General features: G+C 35.9%; 1 protein-coding gene across 10 annotated transcripts in view; it reads left to right on the top strand.

Annotated features, from left to right (window-relative positions):
• Window positions 1-20,513, top strand: part of HERC1 (HECT and RLD domain containing E3 ubiquitin protein ligase family member 1) — a 183,175-nt gene that overhangs the window by 41,194 nt on the left and 121,468 nt on the right. For all 10 annotated transcript variants that reach the window (XM_087428259.1, XM_087428299.1, XM_087428280.1 and 7 more), the window contains exons 3-10: window positions 4,608-4,703; window positions 10,213-10,407; window positions 11,210-11,521; window positions 14,003-14,099; window positions 14,683-14,826; window positions 15,916-16,043; window positions 18,583-18,727; window positions 19,038-19,209. In XM_087428259.1, the coding sequence (XP_087284385.1) occupies window positions 4,608-4,703; window positions 10,213-10,407; window positions 11,210-11,521; window positions 14,003-14,099; window positions 14,683-14,826; window positions 15,916-16,043; window positions 18,583-18,727; window positions 19,038-19,209 (1,289 nt within the window). The remainder of the gene's footprint in view (window positions 1-4,607; window positions 4,704-10,212; window positions 10,408-11,209; window positions 11,522-14,002; window positions 14,100-14,682; window positions 14,827-15,915; window positions 16,044-18,582; window positions 18,728-19,037; window positions 19,210-20,513) is intronic.

Below are 20,513 nucleotides of genomic sequence, written 5' to 3'. Positions count from 1 at the left end.
CTTGCTCATGGTGTATTTCCATCTTAAAGTGCTAAATACCCTGAGTCAGAGGCCTCTTCCCTACCTTACCCTCTAAGGCCTTATTCTACAGTATTGCTCCTTAGTGGGAAGAGGGGGCCACAGGAAACTAGATTGCTTTCCTCAGTATTTATTTAGCCTCATTGTCTTTTAGCATGTTGGAAATAGGTTTGTATTTGGTTGTAAGTGTAAATTGGCTCTATAAACTTAAGAAATCTTTACAGTAAATATATTTACCTACCTATATAATGTGTATTAATCTTCATTTAGTTAACTTATAATAAACCATCCCATTCTTTTTTTGGCTTTTTTATTTACTGCTCCCCAATACCTGGAGTAAGGGAGGAGGATGAGGGCTAACCTTTGTTGAGTGCCTAGTACCTACCAGATGCTTTAGATGCACTGTCTCATTCAATTATCATGTTAATCTGTAAGGTAGATAGTATTTATCCTTATCTTAAGGATGAAGAAACTGTGGTAGTTATCCTAAATTTACACATCTATTTGGCAAAAGAACTGGAAGTATAATGTGTACTCCTGATTAAGCACTTATGGGCCAGGCGCTGTGTTAACTAATTCTTACAACCCTAAGTCTGTCTGCAAAGACTTGTTTTTCTCTGACTACTGTACGCAGTTTTTACCGTGTTTATGTTAAATTGATTTTTTTTTTTTTTGGGAGGAAGATTAGCCCGAGCTAACATCCAGTGGCCAATCTGCCTCCTTTTTTTTTTTCTGAGGAAGATTCGCCCTGGGCTAACATCCGTGCCCATCTTCCTCTAGTTTATATGGGGCACCGCCACAGCATGGCTTGACAAGTGGTGCATCTGTGCGTGCCCGGGATCCGAACCTGCGAACCCCGGGCTGCCAAATGAAGCACACACACTTAACCGCTACGCCACGGGGCAGGCCCCTAAATTGATTTATTTTTTTTTCCCATGAAGGCCTACCTTAAAATAGATGTAAAATATAATAAATTTATTTTATTGGTGGATTTCTCGTTTTCTCTCCACTGGGCTTCATTCCTAGACAAAATGTCAAATACACTTAGTCAGAAGGGGTCTTCCTCTGTACCCTCCAAACTATACCCTATAATATAGCTCCTTATTGGGACGGGGCTAGCCCAGAAAACTAGATTGCTTTCCTCAGAATTCTGGATCTGTTCTGGGGAAGAATCTGGTAGGTTTGTTTGATTTAGTTTGGCTCTCCCAAAGTCACCACAGGCGTACATTAGATTGAATCTAATTAAATCTCAGATTGGTTTTAGGGGAAAGGGTTATTTAATTGAATTTTATATTTATTATTCCTTCTTGCACAGTAAGTGATAGAGTCTGATGCTCTTGGTCTTCAGAACCCATGTTTCTTACACTTCACAGTGTTGTCTGAGAACTTGGAAACTATCTAGAGTCTCTCCTGGTACACTTGGACTCCCAACCTGATCTGATCCTCCCTGTCTTAAATTTCTCTATCCCTGAACAACGGGGACAAAACTTATCCCCAAGCTAGAAGTTAGAGGGAGAGACACATAATCATCAGTTGAGTACCTGGCATAAGGCCTAACAAAAATAAGTTCAAGCCATAAATTGCATTTACTTGTGTGATTGTTAACCTCTGCTACCCACACACATGCAATAATTGTATTTGACTGGGAGTGCACAAGATACTCATTAACTTATATTTAAATAAAGAGTAAGAGTAGGGAAATAATGGCAGTGTACGTCTCTGAATTCTAAGGAAATAAGTGATAAAAACACTTTGGCTTTTGATGCCACTAGGTGTTTAATGAGCACTGTGTGCCAGATACTGTTAGGCACTGGGTTTAAAAGATGAATAAGCTTTGTAGCGTCCATGCCCTCAGGCGGCTGACAGTTTAAGGAAAGAGAGATGCACAGACATTTCAAATTAATAATAATGGGCTATAGTAGAGGTCTGCACGGGGAGGAGGTGATGAGACACAGGAGGAGGGCTGGAGGGGAAGGGGCAGAAAATGCGTTATGGAGGAAGGATCTCTGAGCTTAGTTGAAAAGTAGGAAGAGTTTGTGTGGAAATGTGAGGTGTGTGAGTAGGGGGAACTAGAAAAGTTTTCAGATTAGAGGACCAGAATTCACAAAGTGACCAAGGTGTGGGAGAGCAAGACCCTGGATGTATGGGGTGGAATGGGATGAGATAAGGCTGCCATGCTAGGCAGCGCCTTGTATCTCGTGCTGTGGGGTTTTGAGACTTGATATCTTAGGCAGCAGTGAGTCACTGAAGCAATTTTGAATAAAACTAGATAGTAAGAACATAAGGAAATGTACTCTGTCCAGTCTTATGTCCTTGTCTGAATATCTTAATAGTACAAATGTGAAAAAAAAAAAAAAGACATTACTTTTGATGGTAGATATTTAGGAGGAGAGTAATTAAATGAAGACCTGTGAAACCACAAATTTGTGTCATTTTAAATTCCACTTTATCTCTGGACCATTGAATTTCCTATGATATGTTAACAATGTATGAAGTTGTGCGTTTTAATGTGTTATATTTTCCAAAATTTAATTTCTTTAAAGTGTCTAGGTATAGCCCTGTTTTCTTTTTTTATTTATTTTGAAGTATGTTTTCAAAACACCTTAAGAATTCTGTATAGAATGGGTTTTAGAGATGTCTTTAATCCTAATTGACTGGTGCTGGAGTAATCTCACCCTTCACTATTGATTTTTTGGGAGGAACAGAAATTAATGACAGTCACTACAGACACTGTTTGAAGGATGTTTTATTGGTTTTGTATTTTTAAATTTAGCAAGAATTTATTAAAGACTCTGTATTTTCTCTTCTTTCTCAGTGTACATGATGCAAAATAATAACAATTACCGCTACCAGTTTTGAGTTCTTACGACGTATTAGGAACTGTGCTAAGTGTGTTTGATGCATAATTTTGGTTAATCTTCCCATTAGCTCTAAAAAATATAGGCATTATTTCTGTCTAAGGATAAGGAAACTTATCCTTTAGTCACACAGCCGGTAAATGATGGAGCCTAGATTTAAACTCATGTCTGTGTGTCATTGAAAACTTTATGCTGTTTTCACCATTTTCCTCCATACTGTAGAAAGGCATAAAAACAGATTATGATGGCCCTGGTCCCCCTAGGAAGGTACAGCAGGCTGTTGTTTCTCATCTGCTTTTGGCTTGGTGATCACTAGAGGTGGCCTTTAAATAATGAAGCCACAGATTCCAATTGTGTTTTTCGCAGAAGTGCTACACGCTAATGATGGAATTTGGTGAGGCTGTGTCCCCAAGTGTTTGCTGGTATAGCAACACCTTGTATATCTAGGGACTAGTTAATTTTGAATACTCAGCTTCTGGTATGACTCCAGACCTACAGGTGGCTCTCTAAAGCCTTACTACTCAAAACGTGAGCCTCAGACAGCAGCTGTGGCATCACATGGGGGCTTGTTAGAAATGTAGAATCTCAGGCCTCATTTATATTTACTGAATTGGAATTTGTATTTTAACAAAATCTCCAGATAATTCGTGTCCACATTAAAATCTGAGAAGCACCACCTTAAACAACTAAAAAGAAAAAAATTGATTTGGCAGCAGCAGGTTAGTACCTGATGACCCAGCAATAAATTAAATAGCCAACATATTCATTTCTTTCATTACTTAGGAATCATGTTAATTAAAATAGTTTGAATTGGTAAAATCATGTAAACTTAGAGTTGGATAGAATCTTACAGGGCATCTAGGCCAACCTCCCCTCCACAGGAGGGGATATAGTTTTCTATGTGTATCTGCCAGATGATCCTCTAGAATATAGATATTTTTACCATATAGTATCCTTTGAAATAAAGCTGCCAATGAAAATTTCATAATTATAGGATTGATAAATCAGAGAAAGAACTTGACGTTTGTGATCTAAAGATTTAAGGATATGGGAATTTGAGAGAGCAATGGAGATCAAGTTCACTTTCTGGTTTATCATTTTTCAATGAGAGAATGATTTCTGGTTACAGACATTGGGCCCTACCGTGGGGAGTAGCCATTTAGTCCCAGAGTGGGGCTCTGATTCCTCAGCTGTGGTAGGAAAAAGAAGCTTTGTTGCTGGAGTAGTCAGGTAACTACATGAACTGACGTTTGGGACCTTAGTTGCACTGAAACTAAAAAGAGAGGTCTGGACTTTCTGCTGCTCTAGTCAGGGTCATCACTCAAGATGGCTGTGTTCTACTTGCCTGTGTCCTTGGGGGCAGGTGGGCAAGGCATCCCCAGGGAAGTAGAATATTTCCTGGATGTTGGCCACCCAAAGAGAGTGTGTAATTGGCAAAATTCTGCTTCCTTGACTATTTCTGGGTCAAGCCTTGTGACCCTAAGAAAAAAATCACTATTTAATAAGGTAATCAGTGAGAGATTGGCACTTAATTTACTGTTTCACTCTATAGCCATGTCTTTTGTCACATATATGTAAAAAGTTGGTTTCATGACCTAATGTTAGGATTTGATCCTAATGCACATAATTATATAAAACAGTTCCTCAAATGTTTTTGTGGACTATTTAAGTGATTTTAATACATACATCTCTCTTGTTCCCAAACTGTATCCCACAATGTTTTAATTATAGGGTTCATCTGCTGATCGGAGTCAGTGGAGGGAACCAACCAGAACATCTGATGGCTTGTGCTCGCTTTATGAGGCAGCTTTATGTCTCTTTGAAGAGGTACGTAATAATCATGGCCTTTACATTAAAAACTAGTTTGTCTTAAAATGCTATAGCGTGTATTTGTCCCTTAAAAAGAATCCATTTAATCTTGGGACAGTTGCAAAAGAAAGTGGCATCAGTGGTTGCCTCTAGAAAGTGGAACTGATGTGTCTGGTATCAGGGATGGGAAGGAGACATACTTTTCAATATATACCTTTTTATTTGTTTTGAACTTTGTATCATGTGCAGGTAACTAATTAAAAAATTATTATTAAAATAGATACACAAAGACATACAAACAAATGTTTGGTTTAATGAATTATTATAAAACAAATATCCTTCTAATCTGTACCCAGGTAAAGAAAGAAAACTTTACCAGCCACTCTAGGAGCCCTTTCGTGTCCTGGTCATAGCCTCTCTCCTCTTCCCCTAAGTAACCACTATCCTGACTTTTAAAGTAAGCACTTCCCTGCATTTCTTTATAGTTGTGTCACCCAAGTGTGCAGCCCTAGACACTACCTTTGTTTTGCCTGTTAAAAAAAAAAAAAAAGATAAGTCTTTTGAATTTCTTACTCTATAGGTTCCCTCTCTATTTTCTTCTTTTCCTTTAATGTATTTGTTCAGGCACCTGGGCTTTTTAGGCTGTAGAATTTCTCACAATCTAGATTTTGCTGATTGATTATTCATAATGTAGTTCTGTATATCCTGTGTATTTTCTGCAAATTGGCAGATGGATCTAAAGCCTTGATGAGTCTCAGGTTGATCCCTTTGGCAAGGCTATTCATCCTGTTGTGATCTTCTGTTAGGTTCCATCTGGTTGTTTCTCCTTTTGTGATATTAGCAGCCCTTGATGCTTAATGACTAGATCTATTGATTCATTGGTTGTTATTTGCAAAATGGTGATATTCTAATTATATCATTCCTCTTTCATTTATTAATTGGAATATTTTTATAAAGTGATGATTCCCTTATTGACTCTTTGGTTACTCTGCTACTGCTCGTATAGGAAAGGCAGAATAAATGCTTGATTCTCCTTATCTGTTTTTTTTTTTAACACTAATTTTTATTTACTAGTTTTCACTTTAATGAATTGGTCTCTTGTCATCCTTCAAACTTGACCAATTGATTTCATTTGCAAAATGTCATTGTGAACTCGTAGAATTAAACCTATTCAAGTTTCAATCCATTCAGTTATTATCTGGAGTGAAGCTCGTATTGTTTCATCTTTGGCCAGTAGTCTTTCAGGGTAATAGTCTCCTCAAGGTGTGCCTAAGTTCTTTTGACATAGGTCTAATAATCTTTGATAGCTTCCTTGCTATCTGACACATTAAATTGTTCCAGACTCGTGTTGTACATTTCTTGCCCCACATCTGGAATCAGCTAGCTATTTCTTCAAAAAGCCCTGGTTTCTTTTAGTGGGAAATAGTATTTCAGAACCACAATCAGGGTGCTAAAATATGCTCATTGCTACTGAGTTGGTATTATTGTTTCTAGGCTGTTATAGTGGACAAAGCTAGGAAGTGTGTGTATGTGTGTATATTTAAAGCTAAAATACCTCATGAGTTGATATTGATACTTTCAAATTCAGAGCTATAAAATTTTTGCTTAACCTTTTCTATATTGCGTTTATATCTCCTTTCTTCCAAACTAAGGATGCTGATTCTAAAGGTTGCAGACAGGGATGATAGAATTAGAATATCCCATAATTACTTATTTGTTTTAACACAAAGTTGTGTTAGGACACAAGCAGCAGTCCTAAAAATAAGAGAAGTACCTAGCACTTTGTGATTACTGAAAATATTAATTTTGTACATATGCCCTCCTGTTTTTTATAATTGTATTATTTCTACTTAGTCAGAACATACATACGCTCTGCCTTTTAACCCTCGCTTAGTATTAGTTCTATAAGTAACTACGTATTTAATGCTCACTGCCAGTCTCTGTGTCGATGTCTCTCTGTTCTTTTTGGTTGTCTGAATCTCATGCTCTCGTAGGTACCTCAATAATGTCTCATAGGAACAAGATTATCCTAGTTCTTATGTGTTAATAACTGCTGTGCTCTTTATACTTGGAAGTTAGTTTTGAGAGTATAAAATCTTTGGCTCAGGTTTTCTTTTCCTCTGCATCTTAAATATGTTCATCTATTTTCTTCTGGCGTAAACTTTTGCTGTCAAAGTCTGAAGACAATCCGATTTTCTTTTCCGTATGAGTCATGTACTTGTTTTGCTGAGAAGCTCAAAGGATGTTTTTTTTAAAGAGCAGTAATTTTGCTAGAATACATCTTGATGTTATTCATTCAGGGTTGATATTCTCAGAGATGTGAGAATTTCAATATGTAGTTTCAAGTCTTTTTTATTTCAGGAAAGTTTCCCTAAATTACAGTTTCTAGTATTTTTATTCTTTTTATTATTTGGTTCTCTTCTGTAGAGACCCGTATCATCTGTTTGTTGGATCTTTGCCTAACTTTAATATTTGTCACTTTATTTTTTTTTTTTTTTTGGGTGAGGAAGATCAGCCCTGAGCTAACATCCATGCCAATCCTCCTCTCTTTGCTGAGGAAGGCTGGCCCTGGGCTAACATCTGTGCCTGTCTTCCCCCACTTTATGTGGGACGCCGCCACAGCATGGCCTGACAAGTGGTGCCTTGGTGCGCACCCGGGATCCGAACCCAGGCTGCCAGCAGTGGAGCACGCGCTTAACTGCTACGCCACGGGGCGGGCCCCTTGTCACTTTTTCTTGAATACTTTTTATGTCTTTTTCATTTCTAAAAATTTCTTTTTATCTTTTGTTACTCTTAAGGTATTAACTGCTGTGTTTATTTACTCTTGGATTCCTTCTAGTTTAGTCTTCATTTCTGAAATGATTTATTTCTTTTATTTCTAATTCTTTCTTGAGTTCTGTCACCTCATTTTTGAGTGTTTCTAATTCAGATTTATGTTGATCTTTCATGTCTTGTTTCATTTTCTTAATCCCTTTAGCTTGCTTTGAAATGGTTTACAGTTTAATCTGTTTTGTGGGCAGTTCCCTTCTGGCATGCTTTTATTGTAGGGATGTTATTCTGCCTCTTTTCCCTTGTTTTCTAATAATAAATTAATATGGAATTTGACCTTGATACTTTTCTGCTGCTTATTTTTATGCAAAATTTGTTTTTGGAGCTTTTAAAATGGGATAGGATTCAAGATAGCTTTTCTAACTCCCTAGACTCCTTCCCTCTATTATTTTTGTGTAATGTTAAAAAAATATGGTGGTTTCCCAACATGTTCCCCTCCCCAACTTTTATCTTGATCTTCTCTGTCTTTCTTGTCTGTTGTCCCAATCCTGCTTAATTTTTATTCCACTTCCAGTAGTTTCTCCTCAGTGTAGGGATTCTATCCTGGAAGAGAGTCTTGCCTTGTCAATTTGAAGAGTTTACAAGAGTTGGATTGCTCTAGCTTCTTGCAAACTTCGCATCATGAACCCCGTGTACTTACCTGCCATCAGAGAGGGCAATTTCTTCCCAGTTGCAACTGCTGTTCTTAGATTGGCTCATTGTTCGTTCCAGTGAGTACCTGATTGGCTGTTTTGGGTTTTTCCTGTTCTGAGGTCTGTCAGACACTCTATTGCTTCCTCCTGCACAGATGTCACTGCAATGCAGATCTTGTGTTTAGTGGTGGTTTGTTCGTACCTGCTTATATTTTGGAGTTATTGGAGCTAGCTACCTTGGTCACTTAGTTTTGTTGTGAATGTTAAACGTGGGTTTGGAGTTTTGCCTTCTAGTTGCTCTCTGTAGTGATTCAGAGTGTTTAAAGAACTATGTTGCTGCTGCTATTGTTGTCTTCCCAGAATCCCACCCACCCCCCAGTTGTTTTTAAAAAACACATTTCTAAGCCCTGTGAGTAGATTTTTTTTTTCCCTGCCTCTTTTTTTTTTTTTTTGCAGGGCAGGGGTGGGAGGAGGACTATGATTTTTCTTATAAGCCTTATTATAGTAATAGATCTTTAGATTAAAAAATTCTAACCCTCTTGGCCCCACCATCCTCCTTTTGTCTCCAGCAAAATTTCCAGATCTTTTGTTAGGGATTGGCAGCCTTCACTTATGCATATTTTGTATGTCCTCATGTTCACTGGAAAATATTTATCTAACACACATACTCGATTGTTTTGGATACTATTTAAAAATTCTGACTAAAATTACTCTATCCCCTCCCACTTAATGGACTGGTATTCCAAGGTATTGACTTTTGAAGGTTCTTCTCTTATTGTTTTGCTTGATTCAACAAAAAAACTAAAAGGCGGACAACAAACTGACAACAGTCATAATCAGAGTTAATATCTTTATTGTATGGAGTTCATACAAGTCAGCAAAAAAATCCATTGAGCCCTAATAAATGGGCAGAAGTTAATGGTAAACAAATAAATGGAAAAATTTTAGTTCTGTTGGTAATAAGGAAATGTAAAGTTAAAATAGTGCATCCTCTTTTTCCCCACTTAAGTTTACAAAATAATTAAACGTGTGCTACGTATTGTTTGTATGGATGCACTGAGACTGGTACTCTCATAACAGGGATGGCTACCCTGGGTCCTGTGCTTTTTGTGGGGCTGGGGAGTGGGAGAAAGCCTGGATTTTTAAAAAGCATTATGAATGGCAACAGACTTTACCATATATTCCACACAAATGGTAAATAGGCCATGATTTTTACTTTATATGTATACATATATATATATATATATATATATATATGTATATATGACTGAGTGTTGAATTGCTCGGGATCTTTACTGTTTTTAGGACAACCCTCCTTTTGTACGTTGCTGGTGATATAATAATATTGTAGCACCATTTTGGAAAGCAATTTGGTATAGTATGTTTCAAGAATCATAAGATTGTTGTCATTTTTTTGGGTATAGTAGTCCTATTTCTATAGTTCTCTACTAAGTAATAAAAAATGTAGTAACTATGTTCTTAAAAATGGCTTATATAACAAATAAGTAGAAAGAATCTAGATGTCCTGTTAAAGGAAAGTGGTTAAATAAATTGTGATTTTTACATTAGGTGCAATATTATTGGTTCAGTTGTGAAGATTAGGTAGACATATGAAAAATTTTTCATGACTCTTCTGTATCATCACTTTTATATATCCACTGTGATAACTATGTTAAATAACATGTATATGTGAAATTCTGGGAGGACATATATGAAAAAGATAACATTTATTGTATTAAGGTGATGGGATTATCAATGGTGTTTTTTTCTATTTTGTTTTTCTATAATGCTGTTGTATGCAATAATAAAATTTTTAGTTAAAAAAGGCTTGTGTGTTGCCCCTCCCCATTTTTGCCACCTTTATTAGTATCTTTTACTGGTTTATTCTGCAGGAGTAAATGGTCTAGCTATGTGTGTTTAAGATTGATTGTGTTGTTCTTGGGTCATTTGAACAGTTGAGTGTTTTAGAAGAAGGAAAGTCAGTAGTAATTTCAGAGAATACTTATAAAAATATCGACACTAAAAAATGTATTGACTATCTATTGCATGTTTTAAATTTGTAATAGGTTTGCAGAATGGCTTCTGATTACTCAAGAACATGTGCTAGCCCAGATAGCATTCAGACTGGAGATGCTCCCATTGTCTCGGAAACCTGTGAGGTTTATGTTTGGGGAAGCAACAGCAGCCATCAGTTGGTAGAAGGCACACAGGAGAAAATATTACAACCCAAGCTGGCTCCTAGTTTCTCTGATGCTCAGACAGTGAGTTCTCTGCATACCTTACAAATTGGTAGATGGCAGGGTTTGCTTTAAATAATGTTGAGTAGTTTTTAAATGAGTGAAGATTCTTGCTTGTTTCTTATCTGTGCTGTTTCTGTACCATACTGTGTCAGGTTTTTTTCCTTTTAATAGAAAAAAAAATTTGAGTCCCCTATTTCCTTAACAATGTTTCCAAGTTTCAAAATTAAATTGGGATCTGGATTTTTAAAAAGAAATGTGAATGACAACAGACTTACCATTATATTCAACACAAATGGTAAATAAGACTAAATAAAAACTGGAATTTTCCCTTTGCTGGATTGACACTTCATTTTCTTATGATGATCAGTTTTTTACATTTGTAGCTACCTTTTGACCAGCTAGAACTTTCTATTTTATTATTTTCATTAAAACACATTTTTTCAAATAAGTTTAGAATATATTTTATATGGTTCTTGCCATAATGGACTCTAAGGAATTTATAGGAAAATTTTATTTTTGCCCTTCATCAATTACAAGAGGAGGCTAAAACATTTTACTTTGTTGTTTTATTGAACCATGAACGGGTAGATAACCTGAAAAGATAAAATATACATTAATTTGAGCTCAACAGTGAAGTCAACATGAAAAGGCCATTAATAGTTTTCTTAATTTTCTGTTTACTCTTTAATCTCTATGGAGATTCATGCCATATTCTGCTTTAAAAGACTTCCTTTGAGCCTTTTTGATAAAACCAGCCTTAAGTATTATACTCTGATTCTCACAGAAGCATTTTACATTTATGATGCTGTTTTTTTGCTTATAGATTGAAGCTGGGCAGTACTGCACTTTTGTCATTTCTACGGATGGCTCTGTCAGAGCTTGTGGGAAAGGCAGCTATGGGCGACTGGGCCTTGGAGATTCCAATAATCAGTCCACTTTAAAGAAGTTAACATTTGAGCCTCACAGGTCCATTAAAAAGGTTTCATCTTCTAAAGGATCTGATGGTCATACTTTAGCTTTTACAACAGAAGGAGAAGTCTTCAGTTGGGGAGATGGTGATTATGGGAAACTGGGACATGGAAATAGTTCAACACAGAAATATCCCAAACTCATTCAGGGCCCTCTGCAGGGGAAGGTACGTACTTTCTTTTTGGGTTTAAAAATAATTAGATGCACTGGTGTTATAACTGACAATATCTTTCAGATTTTGATGTATTCTTTCTGATGTTGCCACCCTCCAACCCTTTGGCTTATCTTTTATATATCTGTTTTATGGTTTACAAAACACTTTCTCATACATTATTTAATTTTAATTCTTAAAACAGCCTTATTAAGGTGGTTATTATTCTCATTTCACAGATAAGGAAACTGAGAATCAACTGTTCAACAAATATTTACTTAACACCTTCCAAGTGCCAGGCAGTGTTTTAGGCGTTAGACATATAGCAGTGAACAAAACAGACAAAATCTTTACTCTCATAGAGCTTTAATCTGTAGGATAGAGATAATAAATAAGTAAACAAACACATAAAATAATTTCAAATAATAGTAAAGAAAAAAATTGAGTAATGTGATAGATACTAACTTGGGCGGGATGTGATATTAGATAATGAGGTCAGAGGGTTCTCTTAGAGGAGGTGGCATTTTATCAGAAATCTAAATGAGGCATTTAGAGTGGTTAAGTAACCTGCCCAAGGTCACACACAAATAATTGACACCATTAGAAGCTGAATCTAGATCTCCTCTTCTTATTTCTATTTTACCTTTCTTTAAAGAGGTGAAGGTATTTTCCTAAACTTATAATTATATGCAATTATATACGGGTTTCTCCATTATAAGATTGCATTCTTTCCATGAAAGTTTTCTTATATAAAAATCTTTTAAAGTTTAAATTTTAATTTTACACCAGAATTACAGGTGGGACACTTTTCTTTTTGTGAGGAATATCAGCCCTGAGCTAACATCCATGCAATCCTCCTCTTTTTGCTGAGGAAAACTGGCCCTGGGCTAACATCTGTGCCCATCTTTCTCCACTTTATATGGGACGCCACCACAGCGTGGCCTGAGAACCGGTGCATCGGTGGGCGCCTGGGATCCGAACCCGGGCCGCCAGCAGCGGAGTGCGTACACTTAACCGCTATGCCACGGGGCTGGCCCCGGGACACTTTTCCTTAATGGGAATTTGTCTGACAAAGTTGGCTATCAAACGAATTTTGCTTTATTGTAACTATCAGTATTTTAACTTAGACATCAACCCCAAAGCAGTGAGCCTTGGAACATTCCACTTGACAACATCAGGGGACACTTGATAAGATGTTGAATATGGGGCTCTGAGAAACTTCAGATAAATACTGTTTGAAGTTGTATTGTCCTGGTCTTTCTAGCACCTTCTTTCTTCCTTAATTCTAATTCTTTTGAATTTTCATTACTTGTATTCCTTGTAATATTCCATTTTATAATGGAAACGTTGCCAATTAAAAATAACTTAGTATGAATGTCATGAAGGAAAAATGTCCTGTAAAGTAACTTAGTAATTTACAGATAAAAATTTCAGAAGTTCTTAGCGTATTATCTAGAAAGTAATAGGTGCTCAGTATTTTTAATTGAATCTAAATTTTGAATTTTCTAAAGTGAGTTCTAATTTTTGGAGAGTAAAAAGATGGGGAGTTATTAGTCTAGATTTTTTTTTTTTGAGGAAGATTGGCCCAAAGCTAACATCTGTTGCCAATCTTCCTCTTTTTTTCTCCCCAAAGCCCCAAAGTACATAGTTGTGTATCCTAGTTGTAGGTCCTTCTAGTTCTTCTACGTGGGACGCCGCTTCAGCATGGCTTGATGAGCAGTGAGTAGTTCTGCATCCAGGATCCGAACCCGTAAACCCTGGGTCTCCAAAGCGGAATGCGGGAACTTAATCACTGTGCCACCGGGCTGGCCCCAATGTAGATATTTTTTCTGTCTGTCTTTTCTCAGTAGTCAGTGGTTTTGATCAGTGTTACAAGGTATGAGTGATCCCCAAATTATGTTGCTATATATACCCTTATTCCTTGGATTCTACTCATCAATTGTACAGCTACTTGAGAGTAAAGAGATACTGTCAGGTGTTTAATTAATATAAGCTTATATAAACTGCTTAGATATATCTGCATTGGTAATAGTTAATGTGTTTTTGAGAGTTATCCCTATTATGTAATGAATTTTCTTCACTAGCCAGGATTGGAGGTTTTATATTAACATTATATTTAAAAATTTTTCATTGTTCCGTGAGTGTTCAGCCCCCTCCACCTCTTTGAGTAAAGACTTGATTGGTGATATAATATTCTTGCAAGTGATTAGATTGATGTAATTGGGGGCCCCTGCTAGTCTTTACAGTGCTTTTGTGTGAATTAAGAAAAGCTGTCCTCTCCTCTGGATGGAAGCCAGGGTTCATGGCTTGGCAAACAGAGCGTAGGCTATATTTCAGCACCCTTTAGCCAGGGACCCTTGTCCTGGGCACAACCTCCACAGTTCCTGGATACATTATGAATATTAGTATCTCTGAAGTCTCTGTGTATAGGATCAAATATGTACTATATGATTTAGCATCTTTGTGGTCATCAAATTTACTTTGTGTGCAATGCAGGTAGTTGTTTGTGTGTCAGCTGGATACAGACATAGTGCTGCTGTCACAGAGGATGGTGAATTATACACGTGGGGCGAAGGAGACTTTGGAAGATTAGGTAAGATTTTTTAAAAATTGAAGTTATTTTCACAGAAAAATAGAAATGATGGTTACTGAGAAGCAGTGAGAGTAGATTTAATAGGCCACAGGCTATCACTTATTTTGTTAGTTTTAAGCTCAGAAGAAGACAATTTTATATAGAGAATACCTAGATTCTGGTGCTGAAATTTAAGATGTAATTAAATCTAGCAAGTATTTACTGAGTGCCTGCTATGAGCAGGCACTGTAGGATTTCGGGGATAAGAAAGATACCATCGTGATCTGGAAGTGTGTAATTTAGTGGGTAGTGAAAACAAATCAACGTGAGCATAATACTAGACAGCATTAGATAAGTACTGTGAGAGGAGCATAAATAGAATGTTTTAATGATTCATTGAAGGAACTGGATGCCTCAGTTGGGGAGCAGCCTAGAAGACTGAATGAGAAGATATAGGAAATGATTCTGGTTTTCATATTTAATTGCACTTGAAAAATAACTCGGTTCTATTATTAACTTGTAATGTTTATTCCACCTGTGAAGGAATGGCCTAAAGAAAAAGAATTAACATTATTTCTTTGTTGTTGTTTGTGTTTTATTCAAGGTCATGGTGACAGTAATAGCCGTAACATTCCAACTTTAGTAAAAGACATTAGCAATGTAGGAGAGGTTTCTTGTGGCAGTTCACATACTATTGCTTTATCTAAAGATGGGAGAACTGTATGGTCTTTTGGAGGAGGAGACAATGGTATGTAAAAAATTATTTATTGATAGCTTTGGCCTTTTTTTCTTGTTTTTAATGTTTTATTTTTTATTTATATAGTACATTGCCTATTGTAGAAAAACTCAAATAGAGATGAGCAGAAATTTGAAAAATTAAAATGATCTCTTCCTACAAACGTTGCTGTAACCATTGTTAAAACTTCAGTAAATAGACATCTAAATAAATATGCATTTATGCAAATATATGCATATATTTCTACATAGGTTTTTTTGAGAAACAAAGCAGACCTATTATGTATCATAGATTTTATTTTATAACTTGCTGGTTTTTATCTAATAGTATTTTATAAATATCTTTCTATGTCAACAAACATGGCTCTACATTTTTGTTTTAAATGGTTGGAAGTATTCTTTCATGTGGTTGTAGCACAACTTATAAAACCATTTTATTATTGTTGAATATCTCTATGGTTTCCAGTTTTTTTCAGTATTAAAAACAATACAGTGAATGGCTAAATCTTTGTCCACTTTACTTAGTCATTCCTACCAGCAATGTGAGAATACTCACTTCTCCATATCCCTCAACAACACTGAGAATTAAAATTAAGATAATTTTTAAAATAATTTCAGTAGTGAAAATGGTATCATTTAATTTGTATTTCCTTGATTCTTAGTGAGTTTGAATTTATATGTTATTGGCCCTTTGTTTTTCTTCTTTAGTGATTTGCCAAGTTTTGTATTTCATGAACTATTGAATCTTTTCAAAAATTAAAAACAATTAAATACACACTCTTATATAGGACCTCTTTATTATATCAAATAATTAAACTCACATTTAAAGTTCGAAATATGAGCATTAAAGGGGAGAAAGACAGGAAAATAATTTTTCATATCTCAAAGTGATTTTAATTGCTTGAAATTAAGATTCAGAAGGCTATTATTGGTTGTTGTTTCTTGTAACAACAATATTCATTTGTTACATCCTCTGCTGTCAGAAACTGTCAAGTTAGAGATGGAAAGATTAGTAATATTTTTCAACTTAAATACTTAGGAAAAAAATAGAAGTTTGTTAAAATAAGTAAATTGTTTAACTTGAATGTGTTTGTTTTTATAGGCAAACTTGGCCATGGTGATACTAACAGAGTATATAAACCTAAAGTTATTGAAGCTTTGCAAGGAATGTTCATTCGCAAAGTTTGTGCTGGGAGCCAATCTTCACTTGCTTTGACATCAACAGGGCAGGTAGGACTAAGGGATGAGCATAAAAAGCTTAGAGTATTTCAGAGGACCAGGTGACTAAAAAGTAATAATTGTATTTAAATTTTGAAGTTAAAAATACGTTTTAAAGCCCATCTACTAAAATGAAATATTTTCTCCTATTTGAAGAAGTAGAATATCTGAGAAGGAACCAGGTTTTCTGACCTGGCCTTTGCGACCCAGATAAACCTGCTCTTAACCTCCTGTTTTTTGTCTTAAGATGCTTTAATAAAACTTTTTAGCACTCAGCACCCCTTACTTAAACCTTTTCCTAAAAGCCATGGATAGTGGGGGAAAGAATAGATTTTGCTGGAACCAGTGATATGAACTAAGAAGACTAGAAGGTGATTAAACAGATGGTAAGGAGAACATTTCCATATGGAAAATGATCGGAGAGGATTAGATGTTTCTGAGAAAAAGTAGTCAGGTTTAGGATAGTCAGAACTTTACAATCCCTTTATGAACTTTTGAACTTCTACATGCATATTTTAACTTCCCTCTGTTTGTTGTGATGGAAAGGGTCCAGGTATGGTGATAGACTGACAATAATTTCCCCCTTACATCCATCAGTGATGACAGTGAAAAAGTGAGCTGACCACTCACTGTCTCACATGTTGAAATCCATTATGTGCCAGGCAGTGGTATAAAAATGTTTTATGACTAATTTACAAGGTGGATGAGCAGCAAAGCTGAAATTAGCATATAATTTAATTACTTTTTGAGAGACTGGAATGCCTTGTGTCCTAAAAAAAATCTAAATCTATTCATTGCCTTGTATTTCATTACATTAGTCATTTGTTACAATGCTGCTTGCTGCCTTAAAACTTACAGCTTTTCTTTTACGTCTTTCTCCCTATGGGTTTTGTGGTGGGAATCCATGAATTGAAGCCAGATGATGCTCACTTACTTGACGTATAGCCAAGGCAGATCACACACCTCCCTTGAGTATCATGTGCTTCTTTTTTATGAGAGGGGTAATAATTTCTGCTTTGCTTCAAATGATCATGTAAGATAATTATTTGAATTGAAAGTTTCTATAAATTATCAAGTACTATTCAACTATTAGTTGCTAATAATAATAAAGTCATTACATTGAATTCCAAAGGAACTTGTCAATTATTTGCTATATAGAATAGTTGTATCATGAGTATACTGAGTTATGAGAAATCAAATATATATATACTTAGAAAAAAATAAAATGAGAGAGAGAGAAGTTCTTTTAAATGGTAAGGATAGTTCTGTTGACCATTATACTTGCTGAGCATAAAATGAAGAAAAACATCTGCTTTTCCTTCAGTCCATCTCAGTTTCCTTAGGCCTCTTCAGTGCTAACTTCCTGCCACGTTAAGTGTGATTCTTATGTTTAAAAATCCAATATATATTTTTTTATACAACAGGGTCCCTAAATGGAAGCCAAGTATTTCTTCATCTGGTATTAAACCAAAGGAACACTGCAAGAGCAGACTCTAGCTATATGGGTCTTATTTAGTGATAGTGCTGTATTGTACTTGCTAAGTGACATAAGAGATTTTCAGTGACTTAGACTATATATTTTTTCATCTTACTTGTCTTTAGTTCCTAACATATACCTTTACTGTACTGGAATTTTCTGTGTTCTATGCTTGTCTTAAGTAAGTTCTCTTGCAACTGGTACAAGTGTTTGCTCTTTATTTTTTGTTGAAGAAGTTTAACCTCTCAGTAGTCTTTCCTGAAATAATTGCAAGACAAAATTCCCAAATTTCATGACATAAGGATAAGAGTCTATATGATATTACCAAAACCCACTGAAGGGAAAAAAGTCATTCAGTTTGCTTGTTGTTTTGATTTTGGGTTGCCAGATTGGCATTCATTCATCTTTTATCTTCCTCTTCTTCACCTCACCTTTCCCCCAAGCATCTTAAATCAAGTCAGTGGTGTGTTTTAGTATTTATTAATTGGTCAAAAATGAAGATGTTCAAAGAGAACTGTCTTGACTACTGCTTCTGAAGGCCCTCTTTATAAATGATAATTAAAATTGCTATAACTATGAGGAGACGTAGTTTTTAGTTAAATCATAAACATCAGTTTTGTGGTTTATATAATTTTATATTATCACACCTTAGTCTAATCAACCAAGAAATAGTTGTTGAGACCTGCAGAGTGAGAAACATGGAAAAGGAGAAGTTTTAAGATAGCAACAGTATCTCCAAGCTGCTAAGTTTGGGCAAATAATAACTTAATACAGGCCAGTTAGTAGCTTTGGCAGAATCTCTCAGAAGATCCTTCCATTTCTTTCTGTGACCAGTTATTTTTCTATTCAGCTAGCTGCTTGTCTGCCTGTACAATAAATGTTTAAAAACGGCAAAATAAGTCACTCTGAAAATCTTTAAAATAATCAAAATGGTAAATATTTTTAACAAAAGAAAGTTATTATTTAGTATTAAGCCACACTCTTGTTTAATAGATGATATTTATTTCTAAACAACTTAATTCATGAAACTAATATCTCAGGATACTATGTGTAGTGTATTTCTGTTTGTTTCAGGTCTATGCTTGGGGCTGTGGAGCTTGTCTAGGTTGTGGTTCTTCAGAAGCTACTGCTTTGAGACCCAAGCTTATTGAAGAACTGGCTGCCACAAGAATAGTTGATATTTCTATTGGAGACAGTCATTGTTTGGCCCTTTCTCATGGTAAGGTCATTTGTTTTTAAAGAAATAACTATTAACTGTTGTCATGCATCACTTAACGATGGGGATACATTTGAGAAATGTGTCATTAGGTAGTTTCATCATTGTGTGAATGTCGCAGTGTATTTACACCAGCCTAGATGGTATAGCTTACTACACACCTAGGCTATATGGTATTAATCTTAAGGGACTGCCATTGCATATGCGGTCGGTCATTGACCGAAATATTATGTGGCACATGACTGTATTACCTTCCATAAATATATTACATTTAAATTTGGCTTTTCTTTTGTTCTTTATGTTTTGTTTTTAGATAATGAAGTTTATGCTTGGGGCAATAACTCAATGGGGCAGTGTGGCCAAGGAAATTCCACAGGTCCTATTACTAAACCAAAGAAAGTGAGTGGCTTAGATGGCATAGCTATTCAGCAGATCTCAGCTGGAACATCACATAGTCTGGCATGGACCGCTCTTCCTAGGGACAGGTAAGAGTGCCCACGTTTAAAAATTCTTGTGTTTTAGTAACAGCAGAAACACCAGTAAAAACAGAAATAACTGTACTTTGTTCATAAAATTCCCTTCTGAATACTTCTAGTGATTTTTTACTATCATAGAAGTGACATCTAGATTTCTTTCCTTTTGAATGTTGAGGTTAGAAATGTTTCATAAGCAAGAAGTTATACCTTGTATTAAGATATTTTCTTTTTCTCTTATTTTTTTGTGTATTTATTATAGGTTTCTTGTTTGTGATTACCATGGGGTTCATATATAGTAACCTAGGTATATAGCAGTCTATATTAAGTTGTCTGGAAGCTCTACTCTTTAACTCCCCTCCTCCCACATTTTATGTTTTTGATATATCTCACCTCTTTTTTGTGCATTTGTATCCATTACCCTCTTATCATGGAAATAGATAATTTTTCTTATTTGTGGTCTTCTCTTTTCCCCTTAAATAAGTCCCTTCAGCATTTCTTGTAGTACTGGTTTCTTGGTGACAAACTCCTTTAATTTTTGCTTGTCTGGGAAACTTTTTATCTCTCCTTCCATTTTGAATGATAACCTTGCTGGGTAGAGTATTTGCTGTAGGTTTTTTTTCTTTTAGCACTTTAAATATATCGTGCCACTCTCTTCTAGCCTGTGATTTCTGCTGAGAAGTCAGCTGATAGCCTTATGGGGTTTCGTTTGTATGTAACTTGCCTTTCTCTTGCGGCTTTTAAGATTCTCTTTCTTTTTTTTTTTTTTAATTTATTTTTTATTTATTTATTTGTTTATTTTTTGTGTGTGAGGAAGATCAGCCCTGAGCTAACATCCATGCTAATCCTCCTCTTTTTGCTGAGGAAGACTGGCTCTGAGCTAACATCTATTGCCAATCCTCCTCCCTGTTTTTTCCCCAAAGCCCCAGTAGATAGTTGTATGTCATAGTTGCACATCCTTCTAATTGCTGTATGTGGGATGAGGCCTCAGCATGACCGGAGAAGCAGTGCGTCGGTGCGCGCCCGGGATCCAAACCCGGGCCGCCAGTAGCGGAGCGCGTGCACTTAACCGCTAAGCCATGGGGCCGGCCCAAGATTCTCTCTTTATCTTTAATTCTGGACATTTTAATTATGATGTGTCTTGGTGTGGGCCTCTTTGGGTTTATCTTGTTTGGTGCTCTCTGTGCTTCCTGTACCTGGATGTCTGTTTCCTTCCTTAGGTTAGGGAAGTTTTCATCTATTATTTCTTCAAACAGATTCTCTGCCCCTTTGTCTCACTCTTCTCCTTCTGGGACACCTATAACATGGATGTTAGT

Source organism: Ceratotherium simum, chromosome 3, assembly GCF_057802395.1.
Source record: "Ceratotherium simum simum isolate JZ-2026a chromosome 3, ASM5780239v1, whole genome shotgun sequence".
NCBI classification, from domain to species: Eukaryota; Metazoa; Chordata; class Mammalia; order Perissodactyla; family Rhinocerotidae; genus Ceratotherium; species Ceratotherium simum.
This window is presented reverse-complemented; position numbering and strand designations above follow the sequence as displayed.